The sequence below is a fragment of the Micromys minutus genome, assembly GCF_963924665.1.
Source record: "Micromys minutus genome assembly, chromosome: 1".
NCBI lineage: Eukaryota > Metazoa > Chordata > Mammalia > Rodentia > Muridae > Micromys > Micromys minutus.
This window is the reverse complement of record NC_137969.1, coordinates 51,397,643-51,417,209: the sequence shown is the minus strand read 5'-3', so window position 1 is coordinate 51,417,209 and position 19,567 is coordinate 51,397,643. Positions and strand designations below refer to the sequence as shown.

Genomic DNA, 19,567 nt, shown 5'->3' with positions numbered 1-19,567 from the left:
GAAATGATTCCCACAAGTTGTTCTCACATACATACAGAGACGTATTGGTGTGCACAAGGTTAATTTACTCATTGCTAATAAATCTAGAGTTATTTTTATAAACAATTTAGAATATTAAGATTGACTAACAAACATCATCAGTATGGAAGTAGCTAAAAATTGTGATTGAGGGTTGGGTACCTTAGTTGGTATAGTGCTTGAGACCATGAGTTCCATTCACTGCACCCAATAAACAAATGAATATTATCTAGTTGCATGAAATATTTACTAAAGTAGGAAATAGGCTAGCAACAGGAAAATGTTCATCAGTTAAAACAAGTGAGATACAATATTGTCTTTGTATGAGGTTTCAATTGTCTGATGAATATGTAGACATACAAAACAATGAAAGGATGAATACAGAAATGGGGAAGCACCCTGTGGTCATGATGGTGGTAGCGTTCAAGATGAGCTAGATACCAGTCAGTGTATCATGAGGCCATGACTTAAATAAATAAAGGAGACTAGAAAGAACATTATAGTGCGGTCTTTCTAAGAGAGATTTTAAAAAGGGGGCTGGAGAGATGGCTCTATGTTTAATAGCATTGATTGTTCTTTCGGAGGACCAGGGTTTACACCCATATGGTAGATAGTTCATGACCATATTTAACTCCAGTTCCAGGGGATGCTACCACCTCTTCTGGTCTCCGAGGTATTGCAAACACACAGGCAGAAAGATTTATTTTTTTTTTTTAAAGGTTAAACTAAAATGTTTTAAAATGTTGCAACCCTGAGTTCTGAGTGAAACTGTGAACATAACTGACTTCTTTTGTAGTTTCCAATACTGGGTAAGTCGTGGGTCACTTACCTGTTGTTAACCTGGAACAAATCTCAGCTCTCCAGTCTGACCTCCTTCCTCTACCGGATAACAGGGTGCATTTGTAGCAACCCGCCCGAGTGCCTGCCTAGGGGCTGTTTGACCACGTATGGACACTATCCCAGCCTCTAGCTGGCATCTCATCATCCCTTGCCTAAATTCTGTAAAACTCTTGTTTAATACCAGATGTGTGGGGTTGGAGAGATGGCTCAGTGATTAAAAGCACTGACTGTTCTTCCAGAGGTCCTGAGTTCAATACCCAGCAACCATCTGTGGCTCATAACCATCTGTAATGGTCCGATGCCCTCTTCTGCTGTGTCCGAAGACAGCGACAGTGTGCTTAAAACAAAACAAATAAAAAACCCAAGATGTGTGAGTCCACCCAAGAGCTGCCTCCTAGTAAACCCACCTTTATCTACTTTAAATTGATCTAATCGGGCTCTATTTACCTCACTGAGGGAGAGAAAAAGACTTACGAGGGTTTCTTTTTCAAAGCTTTACTATTCACTCCCGAATAAACTTACATTAAGGTTAAGCATCTCTAAGTATAATCAAGGTTTCATGTTGGATGTGAGCCTTAATCTAAAATTTTAAGTGAAACACTAACACGGAATTTGAACCTCAAAGCAAGTGGTCCCAACGTGGTTGCAAATCCCAGGCCAAAAGATATCACAACGGTCACTGTGAATCGTCACAGTACTGTTTCTTAATATTAAAATGTGCTAGAGCACTGGCTGTTCTTCCAGAGGACCGAGTTCGGCTCTTAGCACCTACATGGCTCACCCTAACTCCAGTTCTAGGAAACTGAAGACCCTCTTCCGGCCTTCTCAGGCACGGCTCACAGGTGTTGCATAGCCATGCAAGCAGGTAACTAACGCCCATACACATAAAACTTAAAAAGTCGTACATTAAAAACTACAGTTGTTGAGGAATGAAACCACATTGCCGCGACCTCGGAACTAGGCACTAGCAGCACTGGCGGCTCAGGTAGTTGTGGGTGTGACTAAGCGCACTCCGTGATCCACGGAGAGGTCAAGAGCACTAACCAGTATACGGAGCCGTGCCGGGGCTGAGCTAGCGGGGCGGAGCCATGCACCGGAAGTCGCGACACTTCCGGCAAGCCCTTCAGCCTGCGGACGTAGCAGAATGGCAGGCGTGGAGCTGCGGGCCGCCTTAGAACAGAGGCTCAGAGCACTCGCTATTCGCACGGAGGTCGTGGAGCATCCCGAGGTGAGCCTGCGGCCCCAAAGAGGCCAAAAGGTCTTCCGCTGCAGTAGAGAGAGATCCGGAACCCGGGGGTGGGCGCTAGTGGGGGGTGGTAGGGAGAGTGTTTATTGGGTCCAAGCAGGGACTTATGTCTTTGGATTTGAAAACCAGAGGGCTGGATTGCTGACACGTAAGCAACAAGTCACCACGTAAATGGCAGCCCTATAGATTCGCCTAGGCTGTATCTGGTACCAAAGGCACAGCAGGCCATTGAGGTGGTTTGGTTTTTACTCCTTTGGACAGTTCCCAAATAATTACAAAAAGTATATACCCCAAGGTGTAGAGAATTGTTTTTGCGGCTAAGAGCACATACTCCTCTTGCAGATGCCACGAATTTAGTTTCCAGCACCCACACTGAGAGGGAAACTGTTCAAAACTACAGCTCCAGAGTATCCTAAGCCCTCTTTTGGTCCCGCCCCCAGCTCGTGCCATAAGTCATAACATGACTTATCATGCTGGAAATTTACAGTGTTCTTGGAAAGTATTATGAGGGTTGGTAAGGCTTGCAGGACACATTTTATGACAAAAACACCAATCACAAGAAACACGTAATATTCCCCATCTTTACAAATGTTACATTCTGTGTACACATCAGATTTTTAAAAAGTTCTTTATGTACTAACCTGGGGTCTTATGTTCCCCAGTGATGTGCTTGTAGAGAATGTCAGGTACTCTGGAGGTAAATATTAAGGACTGTCGTCAAATTTTACTGCCAAAATTCAAAAGCAGTAAGCTGCCAAGGCACCTGATGGCTTTATTAGCATACTGGATAGAAAAAACTGGCCCAAGAAAAACTGAGGTTAGTAACTGTGATGATTTAAGGCTCCCCCTGAACCCCAACCAGTATTTTGCTGCATAATAACAGACTTCTTGAATTCTTGATCCCAACCTGAGTACCAGTACTCCAGGTGTATAGGGTCTTTTTCAGAGGCCGAGGTTTTAGTTCAGAGATAGTGTACCTGCCTAGCATGCATAGCACTCTGGGTCCTATCCTCAGCATCAAAAGACCCAGCCCCACACAATTAAACATTTATAATGAATATCAGTTAAATTCAGAGCATAGTATGCCCTAAATCATCCACCATACAAAATATATACAACTGTGAATATGTATGTGTGCAACTTAGGGTTTTTGTGTGTGCATATTTTGCAGGTGTTTACAGTTGAAGAAATGATGCCTCACATTCAACATTTGAAAGGAGCACATAGTAAGAACTTATTTCTTAAAGACAAAAAGAAGAAAAACTATTGGTTAGTCACAGTTCTTCATGATAGACTAATCAATTTGAACGATCTTGGCAAGCAGTTAGGAGTTGGGAGTGGAAATCTTCGGTTTGCTGATGAAACAGCCATGCTAGAAAAACTGAAAGTTGGTCGAGGCTGTGCCACACCTTTGGCACTCTTCTGTGATGATGGAGATGTTAAATTTGTTTTGGATTCAGCTTTTCTAGAAGGTGGACATGAAAAAATATACTTTCATCCAATGACTAATGCTGCAACCATGGGATTAAGTCCTGAAGACTTTCTCTTATTTGTGAAGGCTACAGGACATGATCCCATAATTCTAAACTTTGGTTAAAAACTGATTGGGAGCCAGGTGTGATGCACATGCCATTAACCTAGCACTTTAGGCAGAGCATGCTGATCTCTGAGTTCTAGGCCAGCCAAGGTCTAACAGTCAGCTGCTTTGTCAAACAGAAGCCAATTGGGCTAATACTCATAATAAACTCATTTCTGACAGCTGTTTTTATTTCCTGTGTCTTTAATTTGGAGACCATCATTCACCTTAAAAATTTTTATGTGTATTAACATTTTGCTTGCATGTATGTATGTGCACCATATATATACCGGGCCTGTGCCTGTGGAAGTCAGAAGAGGACCTGATCTCCTAAAACTGGAGTGGTGGATAGTTGAGAGACACCATGTAGGTATTGAGAACTGAACCTCATTCCTCTGCAAGAACAAGGAGTTCTGACCACGGAGCTGTCTTTCCAGCCCCAGGTTTAAAGATTTTTCTTTTTTAAAAGCTGAGAATTGAGTCAGATTCAATTTTGTCTCCAATCTTCCATGACAACTACTCATTAGAAGGACTTCAACAACTGGGTTTCCTTTTGGGATTAATGAACTTAAACATTTATTTATTTATTTATTTATTTATTTAACTGCATTTGGAATTTGTCCCCAGTGAGATATTAAACATTTTTTTGTTTTGTTGGGATAGGTTGTTCTCAAACTAGCTGTGAGCCCAAGGGTAACCTCGACATTCTGATCCTCCTGCCTCTACTTCCAAAATGTTGGAATTATACGCAGGTACCATTACAACTGGTTCATTAAACTCAATGTAGAAAAACTAGAAGTAGAAATTGTCACCATTAAACTATCAAATTTATATTTTAAAACTCAGCAGCAAAATACACCTTATAGCATCAAAATTGGTTCAGATGGCAGAAAGGCAGTCTCTTTTGTCCTCTATGCTAACTTACTATCCTATTTTGGGCTAACTTTAGTGATCTTTGTTATGGTGAGTCTTGGTTGGGAACCTGATTCACCCCTCTGGGTAGGTCTGGGAGGACTCAATGAGGTCAAGAAGACTACAGTGTGCAGGACTTTCTGACAGCAGCCTGGATGAAGGTGCAGGACAGAGCAGTGCTGCTTCTGTGCTTCTGCTACTACATGCTGCGGAATCCACACCTGCCCACAGAGGCTCTTCAAGAACCCTCCAGGCCTCCTCGACCTCCTAGGTTCTCACAACCTCCAACATGGAAAACAGACATTGTTCCAATGCCCAGCCCAAACTGTGTGAGCGGATCTAATAAACCCCTTTGTAATAGTCTCTTGATTATGTTCCCTTAGAAAACCCTAATGTAATTTCCTTTCAGTTATGGCAGCTGAAATATTAAATGTAGGAACAATTTAGTCAGTTCTTTATTCATTGAGGATCTGACGTAGGCTGGAATATAGAAATTACCCTTGCCATTATCTCCATTCTGGTCAATTGGCACGTTTCTAAAAGAACTGTATTTTCCTCTTCAATCTTGGAGAAATAATTTTCCATCTAGTACAGAAACTAATTTGTTACTTGTGTTACTGAAAGGCAAAATGAAACTAATGGTTGCCTTTTCCCAGAGGTTCCACACTATTTTACCTGCTCTGCACTCTATCTCTAAAATAAACAAGTAGTTCTAGGTTCTTATAAACATAAAATGAAGGACCAGAATCAGAATTTGGAGACCTTGGATATCTTGCTGACAGTGAAAACAGCCTCCAGAAGAATGATATGGTAAGTCAGCTGTCTTAAGTAAATAAAAATAAAAGACTGAATATATTTTTTAAGGTTTATTATTTTGTATGTTTTGCCTGCATGTAGACTGGTACCGTGTGCATTTGTCCATGGAGGCCAGGAGAAGGCACGAGCTACCCTGGAGCTGGAGGTTACAGACTGCCATGAGCTGCAGCATCCTCTGAAGAGCAGCCAGTGCTGAACCACTGAACTAACACACTCCAGCCCCACAAAGACAACAATTTCTGCAGAAATTTTAATTCCTGAAGTTTCAGTAACCTGTGGTTAAATTAACCAAAATTATTACATTATTACATAAAAATTCAAAATTAAATAGTTCATAACTTATAAATGATGTGCCAGTTTGAGTAGCAGGAGATGTCATTACTGATGACTGTCTACCATATCGATAGCATACATTCTACCTACTTGTTGGTCACTTACTAAACTGTGGCAGTGAATGTGGTGTCACAGCACTGGTGTTCAGACAACCATATCGACTAGCTTAATACATTTCCTGCATCACTTCACTCAGTTCATCACCTCGTTATTTTACCTCACATCAAAAGAAGGGCACATAGGGCACAAGCTGTTCTGAGGTAGGGGCTGGGACTATAGCTAAGTGGTAAAGTGCCAGCCTACCACGCTTAAGACCCTGAGTAAAATCCCTAGTAGTACCTCTTTCCTAATACCCCCCAAAACTTCAAGGGAGTGGGGGGGGCAAACTATTATTATAGTTCTATTTTATTATTAACTGCCATTGTTGTTCTCACTGAACCTACTTTGTAATTTGAGCTTTCTCTTAGTAAGCATACTTTTACATTTATTATAGGACTGACAGAACTGACTCCACCCAAACATCTTAACAACCAAAATGATTAGGATAAAGTCTAAGAAGCCCAAAAATAGTTCTCTAGGGCAGAAAGTAACACTTGGCCAATGTACAATTTTAAAATGACCATAACAATTTGTTAAAAAATTACCTTTTGTTTTTATTTCTTTTTGTATCAGTTAGTCCAACATATATTTTTTAAGAAGAAAAAGAAAGTGACTGTAAAAGACAACTCAAAGATGGTGTCTTGTGCATGGACTCCTGTGACAGACATCAGGCACCACCGAGGAAGGCCATTTTGCCATTCAACTCTAACCCCTTATTAGCATTAATTTTAAAGGAAATGTTACAGCTTTTTATATGATTTGATTTGGTATTTTAACAGTTGTGAGTACAATGGCAAACACGAAAAAACTAGTAGAAGTAAAAAAGACAAGTTAAAATCAGGTTTTGTCAGAGGAAGTTCTAAGTGTAACATCACCCACTAAGCATTCCTTTTAAGGTGTCTTCATTTTCCACATAGCTCAACCTGTACATCAAGCTTTATATTATAAAATGGGCTTTTTGTACTATTCATATTCAAGACTTAAAGAAAAAAAATGCATCTCAGGACAAATAGCTGAAAAGAAAGACAATTCACTTTTTTCATTAAAAAGTAACTTAAAGTACAAAAGTAATTTAGAATACAATTCCCCATCCCAATTCCAGATTTGGTACAGTATTGATTTTACATCCTGACATAAACTGTTAAGACAGTTCAGGCTGTAGCAATCCATTTGTGAGGTGGTTACAACTCTGTAATACACACAGTAATTTTTAAATATGCTTTTAATATGCCTTGCATGAAAGGTGCTACACATCAACCTGTCTTGTGAACTCTTTGGTAACCACCAACTCAAAAGCAAAAAACCAAAAACAAAACTTGAACCAAGACATTTCCATGGCCAGTTAGGAGGGACGTTAGAGCTCTGTTATTCTGATTTTTAAAGGGTTCATAAAAGTTTAGGAATAGAACGAGATAGGTAGATTTAGGCTTGGTTAGAAAAATGGTTTGGATTCATTTCTATTTGGCTTAGCTTCCTACAAAGTCTGCTTGTGAAGTAGATTGTGAAGAAAAAACATGTGGTTATCAGCTAGTTCTTTCTTGAGGAGCTATGAGGAAGGCAATTAATATAATTGAAATAATCTAATAATCTCATTGTATTCCCTTGGTTTTCTCTCTCTTTTTTCCTCTTCAGGGTTGGCCTACACCAATGTAATACATTACAGGCATTTTCAGCTGAAGGTAGGTGCTGGTTAACTCAGCAGGTTCTGTTTTAGGATGACTGACATCACGAGGTCAAACTGCTTTACTACTCACACTCATTAGGTCACCTCACACTTACTAATTGTCCTGGGATGTATGCTAATTGTGCAAATTGGATGCTAGTTAATATAAATCTAACTTACCCACTTACTATATTAAGCTAAAACATAATTCTACACTTATTTTCAACTTTTCAACCAACAACAGTGAATTTACACTTTTTTTTATTTTACATGCAACGGTCTCTAGACTGCCATGATACCCATTTACCAATTTGATGCTTGAATCTAAGGAGTCACGATGAAGAAGATTTCAAAGTCTAGAGAATAGATTTTTTTAGTATGTGTAGTGTGTCAGTAAAAAAAAAATCTGTTGTATTTACATTTAAATAGCACCTTTCATTCAAGAGTTCCAAAGTAATTTAATTTTATAGCATTATTTTCTGGCAGCACTGAGTTAAATAAATCCAAGTTCTCTAACTTTTAATTTCTGAGCAACTAACCATTTTTTGTCTTTTTTATTGACGGTCTTTCCAAAGGTCACTATAAACACAACCTGCTAGTGACCTCTTACAGAGAATGGGGGAGAGAGAGAAACAAAAGGAGGAGGAGAGGGGGTGCAAAGAAAAGAGACTTCTGTCATGGCTACTGGGTTAGTGATGACACACAGTTTGTAAAAACACACATTAGGGAATGCATAATTATTCCAAAACGTTCTCTAGAGCTGGTAATAAGAGCTTAAGAAGTGTACTGTTAAAATAAAAATAGTATTTTTTCATTTCAAAAGATTATTCTGGTTTTTATGTTAAATAATGAACTTGCCTTAATGAGTAGCAATGTGTTTTTATGAATTCATAAGAAAATAAAACTGTGATATAAAATTGCTACTACTAAAAAACTGGTGTTTCTCTGGGTTAACTAAATCTACTTTTTTGTGCTTCTTTCAAATGTTTAAGGTAACAAACACATACAAATATTTCAAGATTACCTATAATATTTATCAAGTTAAGATAATATTATAAAGGACAAAAGCAGAAAAATTCTTAGTAATAAATGACAACCTTAATAGTAAATGAGTTCCGGAAAAATGTAGATCATAGAAATTATTTACATTATTTTGCCATAAAAAACTTCTTAAGCAATAATCAGCTCTCACATTAAAAAAAAAAAAACCCACACATATAACCCAATAGTAAAGAAGGGAAATGAGTTAAAAACATAATCACTTATCTTGTAAATGCTATTTGCTGGAAAACCATCTCACTAAAAAAAGTTTCAGAAAAATGATTTTTATCTTGGATCCATTTGTGAATACCTAGTGCAGCTTATCAGGGAAAGTGATAAGATTAATATATAATTTTTTAATTCTTATATTTCATTATGGAAATTACTGTATATTTTATGAATTGCATTTCCTTTGCAGCGCATCCAAACAATTGGCTCTAGAAACAAAAACAAAACCCAGCGTACCAACACATGCAGTCTGCTAATAAAAAAAAGGTTGACATGCCAGAACAATTTTCTCTGCATCTTGATATATATATATATATGTATATATATAGTACATTCCACAAAATACTACAGCACTTAATTTAGATTTATACAACTAAATATAAATGGGTAGCTTTTGGATAACACTTAGCAGAAGCAGTAAGGAAATATGGATAAATTAATAAACATGTTCAAAGAAGTAGGCTGTTCTCACAATACTTGACCTTAAAACACTTGGTCCTTAGAGAGAATGTCCTTTATTCAGTAGAGCTTAGTGCACTGTACAGGGTCCTAAAACCTTCTAAACCTTTTGGCAGTTGAATCCAGTAGTGCTCCTTGATTCAAGGAAGAATGGAGTTTATATCTCTCGCCTGCTCTAGTCACGAAGGGATGTGTTAAAATCTCCTCACTGTCTTTAATAGTTCCTATAGTTGCTAGGTGTCTTGTTACTTCAGAAATAAAGTCTTCACACTGAGAAACTGAAGGACACTTTTCTCTCTGTATTTTGTTGAAAGACAGAAAGAAGAAAGAAAATGTAAGAATAGCTTGAAGACAGGAGGAATATAAACTACAGGGAGCTACTGTAAGAACATGCACAGGTGTTTATAGGGAAATGAGAGTGACAGAAAGCAAGAGGTAAACATCTGAGCTGCTCTTTGTGAGACAGGTATTTAGTGCATTCTTACCAGTTGCTTAAGACGTTGTAACCACAAGAAAGATTTCAGATTATTTACTGCTAAAATTAAATTTCAGTTGAGAGAAAATACTTTTTAAAGGCTTGCTACCCAATTAGACAGGGAAAAACCTATGGCAGCCACTAATCTTTACTAATTAAGCAGGAGGGAAAGTCAGTGGATCTAGCAAGCAAAATGTAATCTGTTAGTGCAGTGTGCACTTGTTATGATACTTAATTCTGTTAGTCTGTACAAATGAGACTGATCTCATTTATGATTCAAGCAGGAAACTCACCCCTCGGCCCACATGTCATGCAGTGGGTCACTGAATTAGGAGCTTTGTTGCTCCCTAGACCTGCTTTTTGAATTTCTGTTTTCTTGTACTTTGTTCACATCTGTGGGAGAAAAGTAGTTCATGTTATTTACTCAAAAGTTCAATAACACAATTCATGAAGATAAACTAAAAAACTCTTACTGAGTAGGAAAAAGAGGAATTTGAAACTTGGAAAGTTATTAATCTGGCAGACATTTTACCTGAAGCCTATTTTTTAAAGCCATAAGCAATATAGTTATGAATGTGTAACTATTTTATATAAATATAAGTTTGCTTTTCCCCCATCCAGTGTATACTTACTAAATTCTGATAATATAGTAACATGTTAATGGCTGTCACATAATTTCAAGTTAAAAAAGTCTTGCAATACAACACTAGAAAGCATCTACACTGGCATTCTTTACTGTGAATACTGGGGCTATGGCATAATTTAAAGCTATTTAGATTGGTTTAAATTATTCTGCTCAAACATTACAGTAATCATATTGATATAATCTATAGAAGGCCAGGAGCTTTAAAAAACTGTCAGCTTTATTATTTATAAACAGATCACGGAGATATCTCAGGGCAAGTGCAGCTGCTTAGTCACTCACAGCTGCTGCTGCTTTTTTTTTTAATTTTATCACTTTACTAGCTGGTATGGAATGAAATAACTTCTAGTATTCCAAAATAGAAAGTCAAACATACTATTTGGTTCAAAGAGATACATTTATCCTAAAATGAGCAACAAGCACACCCAAAGGAAATATTCTGCCATGTCCTCTGAAAGCCAACTCTCCTTTTAGGGTACTCAGGCTCACCAAGACAAGCATTTGTTCAGCCAGCACTCAGTTAACCTGATGCTTGTGTGGAAGCGGAGGGAGAGTTCCTTCAGAAGTGGTTATAGCTGCTTCATGTTTAAAGATGACATAAAAATCTTTTGGGAAACACTAGTTCCATGATTACTAAGGCTGTGTTTCCTCCCTACTGCTGAGAAGGTGAAATATTAGTGTTATGGTAAAACACACTACACAGTATGTGACGTACTTGGAAGAATTCTACATCAATCTTAAACAGCTCACAGGAAATATGGACATAGTATTTACCTTTCGTACATGCAGTATATCCTTTAGATGTTAGAGAGAAGATATTTCAATTTTGTTTTCATAAATAAAATATAGTTTTTATAAAATACATAATTTAAAATATATTTTGAATTAACAAAATTAGCAACACTTTAAGTTTAAAAAGTATAAGGTCAGCTTTATGATGTCCAAAGCTAAGCAAAGCATTTCTTTCACACACTGCACAGGTCTCAGCTGTGCTGACTATTTATTAGTAGGCTATGAACCAAAGGGAAATAGCACAGAAATGTCTGAAGCATTACTATTAAGACCGACTGACAAAAGAATCATGGTATAAGGTAACAATATATCCATGCAGAAAGCATATTAGTTGGTACTAAAATATATAAAATACTGCTTGTGTTCATCTGATTACTTGTATCAAAACTATTTTAAGAATAAGAAACACATGGTCAGCAATATAAACAAAAGTGTCTACCCGTAAAGGATTCCTGGGTACGCACAAAAGAAGAGATTTTCACAAAGGGTAAAAATTTAGTTAAGCAAAGACTGAAGGTTTTCCCTTTCATCCCATGTTAACAATAACAGCTAATGAGGTTTTAAGTACACAGACAATAATTCCTTCACTCATAGGGTCACTTATAGGGCCTACCAAGGCTGAGTTATTATCAATAATATTTAGACTGAATCAAAATTACAAAAACATCCCTGAAACAGCATAATATCCTGCAGAAATAATATAGTTTTTTTTTTTAATACTGAGAGATTGAAGCTGATTTGGTATGGAATGATATGAACACAGAAAGATAATTTAAAACTATATGAAATTGCAATTCATGTTCATGGATATTATTTCTATCTTGTGTGGATTGTCTTGGAGCATGGGGAGCTAAAGACTATTTTTGTTTGTTTTGTTTTCTTTTTGTTTGAACTTTTAGAGACAGGGTCCCACTACATATCCTTGGCTGTCCTGGAACTCAGAGATGCACCCTCTGATGCCTCCAGAGTGCCAGAATTAAAGGCTTGCACCAGGCAAGACTATGTTTTGAATACAACAGATTTTAGAATAAAGACTACATAGTACATTTTTAATTTTTATGCTCACATATCCTAATTTTATATTCTAACATAATGCAAATTTTTTAAAAGTTTGCATTATTTACATATTCAATTTAGCAGTAAATTAACGATAGAAGTTATATATTTTTCATCATTTAAAAATCTTGCTAGTCTTCTGAATTGAAGTAAAAATACAAATCCCCAAGGTAATAAGTAACTTGGTTTATTTCTCTTTAATTCATATGTAAAAAAAATAACTGGAAAAATTTTTTGTGTTAAAGGATTCCAAAAAAATAGTCATCTTAAAGGGGAGTAATTAAGCTATTGTATTTATCAGAAAAAGAACAGCACCAAGAAGAGAATTATAATACAAACACTCCTACTCACTGTGTAAATCACATTTAAACTTGATGGGAAATTCTAGGAATAACACTTTGATGAATAAACTTTTAAACTTAAACAATGTTTTATAAATATAAGCATTAGTTCAAATTAAGTTGAACTACTAATTATTTCCTTGAAAAGAGAGCAGGACAGACAGATAACATGATTAAGTGACAAAAGTACCATTTCACAAACATTTCCCTTACTAATACTATACATGTGCAGCATGAAGTGCACACTCAGGAAATAAGCAGGGGGGGAGGGGCACAGGCAGCAGGAAGAGCGAATGAACACGATTTTTAGAAGCAGCCAAACAATGACTTGGATAGGTTTTCTTGATGGCAGACCATGCAGCTACTTTGACATGCTCCATAACATCAGACTATCTCTATCATCTTTATCAAGTATTAAAAAGACGTGAAAGAGGACTGTGGGTGGGGTTTTAAAGGCATGCAAAAATGCACAATGTAATTACTATTTCATGCAGACTTTGGTATGGTTACACATTCATGTTTATATACATGCTTTTTTTATACAACTGAACTCTGTGTAATCATCTTAAAATATGACCCTAATGAATATTAACATATTATGCAGTTTTGATCAAATACAACCATATTCATACCAAACAGTTTGACTATCCTCTGAAACTGATAGTGCAACGTCTGTGTCCTTAGGGTAGAGGCATTTAGGAATGAGGAGACTGCTATCTGCAGAGGACTGTGGCACTCTGTGCCTGGGGTTCTGACTATCAGAAAACTGCTTGTTATCTTTCTGTGCAGCTTTATCCAAAGAGGCAAAGGTCTGGTCAGTTATTCTAGTGAGTGACTTGGGAGGTAACCCACTTATGTTACTAACCAATTCTGTGTTCAGGGATAGAAATGGCTGAGATGAATGAACCACAGTAAATGCCCCATAACTATCATTACCTGCTATTCCATATGTATCATTAGACATTTTAACAGTGGAAAAAGTTTGGTTTAGAAAACATGGCCTTCCTGAACTTGAATTTCTAGCATGGGTATAAACAGACTCAGATGTGTCTTCAGAATGTGTCGGCATGTCAGAGGACCACTGCTGTAAATGGTACTCACTAGATGCTGCAGTGCTGCTGCTGCTGCCGCCAGCAGGTGGTGCTGACTCAACCGACACAGGCAGTTTACTGTCCTTACTCAAAAAATCATGGATGCTCGTCCTTCGATTTGTTCCTTCAGCAGTAGAGATCACACTGCTTGCACGAGGTAAAGTGGCATAAGGATTGCTATCTTTTGATTGTCTTGACACAGAGGTTTCTTTTACTAGTTTTATCTTTCCTTGAGTGCTTGGTGTAGGTTTCCCTGCAGAGCTGATGGAGTAGGCATCTTCAGTCTTTTGAGGACCAGTTCTCAAAAATTCAGGTTTAGTTGTCCGTCTATCATAGAAGTCCCCTGGAGTTTTTCCACTTACTGACCTGGCCAGGGTACAGCTAACTGGCTTGTCTTTACCCAGAAAGTCAGAAGAGACAGACAAACTTTTCATTACTTCATCTAAAAGATTCTCTTGACTCGAGGACTTCAACTGTTAAAAGACAAAACAATGCAGGTTATGGACAAGAGGATAGCCATGTTTAGAGTCTCCAGATAAACTGGACTACATACTACAGAGTTGGTGTTATATCTTAATTATTACTCTATAACTGACATCCCCCCCACCCCTCAAGGTTCAGTCACAAAGCATTTAACTAGTGTTGCTCATTTAAATCAAGTTTACTATATAAAGAACTAACCTGTATTGAGGTAAGCTTGTTGCTTTCTTCCAAAAACTGTTGTAGAGTAACAACTTCACTTCCTGGGGAGCCAGCTTTCCTCTTGTGATGGGCTCGACTCTCTACTGTTTCAGACATTCTGTGCTGGAGCATAGGGCTTGACCTGGTCTGTCTTTTCAAATACTGAATTGGACTGCTGCCACTGCTAGACCAAGTCTCATGGTCATGAAGCAGACTGAAATCTCCACTGCTGTGACTTTGTGGCCTGCTTTGGATATTAACTGCACCTGCTTTTGGAGTAAACGTGTTGAAACTTCAATAATAGAAATGAGACAATATTACATAGTATTTGTTAGCAGGTTTCTAGCCACACTGACTTTAAAGTTCATCTTACACATGCTTAGGTAAGCTGTGTTACTTGTTCCTCAGTCTAACAAGTGAATACCAGAGCTCCTTTTCTGCTTTTATTAAACTGACAAATATTTTAAGTTCTAATAGAGTAAAAATGTATTTTTATCACCAACATCAAATCCTAAAGTGTTTCACATAAAACAATCATTTGATAGATTGAAGACTAAGCAAATGAATAAAGCAAGGAATCAACAACAATTCAGGTTAAAATAACTTTAAAATAATTCAATTTGGATAAGGAAATATTTTAAATTATTACAGAATGTTAAAGCCAAAACATTTAAATGCAAAAAAGCACTTAAATTCTTTGTCTCTATGAAGTCTCAATTCAATTACTTATTCAAAGATTTCATACTAATGAAAATCCCTGAAAATGTCTTTAAAAAAAACCTCTACAAACCATACATAAAGGGAAAGTTGAAAGGAGACATGAAATAATTAGACAAGTCCCAGAAAAAAATGAAACATTATTTCAGACAGAGTTTCATGGTATAGCCTAGGCTGGTTTGGATCTTGGTATGTAGGCAAGGCTATACTAAAACTTGGGAATTCTCCTGTTTCACCATCCCAGATGCTAGGATTACAAGCATGTGTCACCATGCTTGGCTTACTCTCTCCTCAGTATCTCAATTTTCTAATATCCACTATTGGTATTGCTACCACATAACCTTGAAAATTTTACTCAAGGTTGATTTATAATAGAACAGACATTAGTTCTAGAACAAAGTTCCTAAAAATGTTCACCATTCCTTTATAAGGACTGATTAACAGTAAACTGACAGAAAATGATTCAGTTACAAAGAGTAAGGGATCATAGAAGAATTTGTGTAAAGTGGTTATTTTTCAGAACCAATATTTTTAAATCATAATTTTTCATAGCTTCACATTATATATTTTTTTAATCCAATGATTTATAAAACAAAAAACCAATTCTCCTCTGTATCATTCCAAAGTGTGCTGAAGCGAGCACAATCAATTCCTCACAAAATCATGTATTTCAGATCACTGTACTAAAGTTATAAAATTAATTAAAAATGAGTGAGATAATGTTATAATCCAAAAGCAATAGAGCAAGTGCATTCAATATAATTATACAGTTTTAGAGTTCAGAGATCAGCTATAGTAGTGCTTAACAAGCCCAGAGTCTGTAAAAATGCAATAATATATTTTAGAGAAATATATTACAGCTATTACTTAAAAACCTTACATTGGACTACACACTGAAACACAAAAAGAAAACAATCTTGGCGTAATTCTTTATACGAGCAATGTATGTGTCCATATACTTTTTATGTGACATACACACATACATACAAACACACTACTGTTTCTTATATGGACAAACTAAGGTAACAGCATTACTAAAATACAAGTAATACGTGTAATGTACATGCATCATGAAAAAAATTTAAGAACAACCATTTAGATGTCAAGCACAAAATGTCACTTAAATTAAGGACCTATGGATACTTATATTTTATCTGTGAAAAGGAAGAACTGAAACCAAAATAACTGCTCCTGATTTTACATTTGCATACATGAAACACATCTGTATGCCAATGTACAAGTGTGAGTACTCCAGGAACTATGTTTCAAACAGACAAGTTGCATTTTGCACTTCATCACCAGAAAGATCATCCCATTTTCAACTTTTTCCTCTCTGGTTCTGGAGCTAACCTCAGGCAAGGCCTTGTTCATACTAAAAACAAGGTACTCTACCCTGAGCTGCACTCTACCCTTCCACTTGTAAACAATACAGGAACCAGATGGAGTATGTCAATTATTGTACCTACAGCATACCTTTGATTTCATGGAGAGAAGCATTATTATTGCTATTGCTAGCGGATGTTCTGCCACTATCAAGGCTGGTTGGTCTTGAAGCTAAATGAAAAAATCAGGAGACAGTGTAATGAAACTTCATCTGAGAGCACTGAATTCTACATTCTGGTCACAGAATGCACTGAGGAAACAATCATGCACACTCTCTCAGCCTGGGCATGCTCACAGAGAGGGAATCATACATATTAGAAAGCAAAAACATTTTGAGATAGTTCAGTGAGATATTTTGGAACTTAGCACTTCTGGGAAAACAGTTGAAATTAAAATAGTAAAAGAGAAGAAGGAAGAGATCATATTTCCATCTGAATATGATTTCTGGAGATGAAAACCACAATTTAATAAAATGACATGCTCCCCTCGTGTCCACCAAATGCTACACATTAAGTAAGGAACCCCCATGCTTCCAAGAGCCATAAAGTGCAGGAATGTGACTATCTTATCTGCACTGTTAACATCACACAGACACACACATTGTTTTTTAATCAATTCTTTAAAGGTTTAATTTTATGCATATACATATTTTCCTGTGTGTATATATATGTATATGTACCATATCTGTGCCTGATGCCCTCAAAATTCAGAAAAGGGCATTAGATCCTCTGGAACTGGAGTCGTAAATGGTTGTAGGCCACCATGTGGTGCTGGGAACTGACTTCAGTTCCTTCTGCAAGAGTAGCAAATTAACTGCTGAGCCATCTCTCTAGTCCCTAGCATCCTATGTATTAAAAACACTCTTAAAATTATTATCATCATGTGCACAAATGCCTGTTCAGCAGAGGACAATTTTGTGGAGTTTTCTCTCCATCCACATTTACATGAATTCTGTGGTCTGCACTTCGGTTTCTGAGCTTCCAAGGCAAGTGCCTGTAACTGCTGAGCCACCAGCTGGTTTCTTTTTCTTTTTAAAATTATGTGTATATAAATGGGTTTGTGCATGTGAGTGAAAGCAGTGACTATAGAGGCCAGAAGAGGGTGTCAGGTCCCCTGAATTTAGAGTTATAGACCGTTGTTAGACAGTTAATATGGATGCTGGGTACTGAACATGGGTCCTCTGCAAGAGCAGTGTGAACTCTTAAACTGCCGAGTTATCTATTTAGCCTCATACATCTTATTCTTCTCTGGACTATAGAAGCTGTACAGCCAATACTGCTCTATGATATTTCTTAAAAATTTACTTGCTAATTAAGTTTTTTGTGCATGTTATCTATTTGTAATAATTTAATTTGTTAAAAGTACAATTTTTCAAATAGGAATTTAAAAATCTAAAATACTCTAATACTGTAGAAAGTTTAGTTTTTTGTATTCATTCTTCATCAAAATAAAACCTAAGGGTAAAATGCAACAATTAATTAATGTTTTATGACAGTGGTAGCAAAATTACCCCTAGACATTATTTAGATATACTTTGTAAATGACCTTAGTTAAAAGAGAATACTCAAATGAAACAATAATATTAAATGGAAAAATTACAGTATGAGTTTGGGAGAAATAAGTGAAGCAACGCCACATTCACCTATTCAATACAAGAGTCTCAGCAGGTCCATTCAGAACTTTATATGCCGTCTAAGTTATGCTCATTGCTTACCATGAACTCTTGATCCCGTACTAGAATCATCACTAACACCTTGTGGACTTACGTCTTCAATGGATGTGGTATCTACATGAAACAGTAAAATGGATATAAATATATTTTGTACTAAAACAATTAAGTTATAAATATTTATACAGAATATAGAAACTTTCAGTCACACACAATACATCTTGATTTAATGTATTCATACAGTCAGCAGAAACGGGAACTAGAAAAAAATTGTAGTTCTGATGAGAAATGACTTGTTTCAGACAACACCAGAAGCAATGAAATAATCTCCCCCCATGACACTGCAAAGCAAAGCAAGAATCAGTGTTGTCTTTGTAGCTCTCTTAAGTTGTGCTTTGGGGTTTTGAAAAAGAAACATACCATTCCCTCCTCTTTTCCACTTTTTTTTTTTTTTTTTTTGACACAGCGTTTTTCTGTGTGGCCTTGGCTGTCCTAGGACTCACGTTGTAGACCAGGCTGGCCTCAGACTCAGAGATCTGCCTGCCTCTGCCTCCTAAACACTAGGATTAAAGGTGTGTGCCACCACCTAGCCTCTTTTCCACTCTTTATCTGATATTCTTCATTTCCTGTAAGTTCATACGTTTATTGCATGAGGAGGTCTAGAAAAGAAATGACATTTTTCCAAAGTCAAATTTATATCATGGCTTGATAATTATTTCAGGTTGTTTGGGAGAGATAGAAGCACACAGGGAAGTCAGATTAAAACTCCCATCGCCAATAGTTACACACCACAGTGCAAACAGCAGGCGGCCTATACCTTTATTATTAACCAACTGCTTGGATCGGAAGGCTGCAGAAGAGTTGACAGTTGAAAAGTTGATGGCTGTAGTAGAGAAGGCCATAGCTCCCAATTCTTTTCTCCTTTTACCCGTTGAAATATCATCAGGGACCTCCAAATTTTCAGTGCTACCTGTCCACTGTCCTGCTAGGACCATGGACTGCACCAGGTCATTCATGGCTGGGATGCAAATGAGAGCAAATGAATCAGCATGGTTAATGCACTGGCTCTTATTTCTATTTTGTATTATAAATGATCTGGTTTTGTCTATGGATTAATGCAAATGGGCCCAAGACTAGCTCTGAGGCCATTGGAATAATGACATGCTTTCAGCTGAATGGAATGAGGCCAAAGGCTGATTGACAAGTGTTAATACTTTTCCACCCCCTTTCCCCCCAGCCTTTAAAGGACAGAAAGGGACTTTACTATGTGCCATTGCCATGCTTCTGTGCTATGGTGTGAAAAGTAATTAGAAGCCTTCATAATGCAGCTCTGTCGTGACAACAATGGAATGGAATAAGATGGAGAGCAATTTTACAGTTTCATTATTGAAAATGAAAGAGTCCTTGGTCAGAGCAGGTTACTGAATAAAATCTTCATCTTTAAAAATCAAGTAAATTTACCAATAAATAAAAACCTGAAAGAAATAC

General features: G+C 37.0%; 2 protein-coding genes across 4 annotated transcripts in view; one reads left to right on the top strand and one right to left on the bottom strand.

Annotated features, from left to right (window-relative positions):
- The first annotated feature begins 1,980 nt into the window (after window positions 1–1,980).
- On the top strand, window positions 1,981–3,855 carry LOC308434514 (prolyl-tRNA synthetase associated domain-containing protein 1). Its single transcript, XM_080934801.1, has 2 exons — window positions 1,981–2,086; window positions 3,276–3,855. Exons 1-2 carry the CDS (start codon window positions 2,003–2,005, stop codon window positions 3,699–3,701), a joined length of 510 nt encoding a protein of 169 aa, XP_080790927.1. The 5' UTR covers window positions 1,981–2,002; the 3' UTR covers window positions 3,702–3,855.
- A 5,254-nt stretch (window positions 3,856–9,109) lies between these two features.
- The window catches only part of CCDC88A (coiled-coil domain containing 88A), a gene marked incomplete at its 3' end in the record, with an annotated part of 138,616 nt that continues 128,158 nt past the window's right edge, over window positions 9,110–19,567 (bottom strand). Inside the window, exons 27-33 of one of the 3 annotated variants that reach the window (XM_080936042.1) lie at window positions 18,897–19,097; window positions 18,125–18,196; window positions 16,501–16,581; window positions 14,311–14,579; window positions 13,640–14,102; window positions 10,000–10,099; window positions 9,110–9,528 (exon numbers count right to left, since the gene is read on the bottom strand). In XM_080936042.1, the coding sequence (XP_080792168.1) occupies window positions 10,035–10,099; window positions 13,640–14,102; window positions 14,311–14,579; window positions 16,501–16,581; window positions 18,125–18,196; window positions 18,897–19,097 (1,151 nt within the window). Of the gene's footprint in view, window positions 9,529–9,999; window positions 10,100–13,148; window positions 14,103–14,310; window positions 14,580–16,500; window positions 16,582–18,124; window positions 18,197–18,896; window positions 19,098–19,567 lie in introns of those variants that run through there. The other 2 variants (XM_080936040.1, XM_080936041.1) reach the window with 2 other exon arrangements.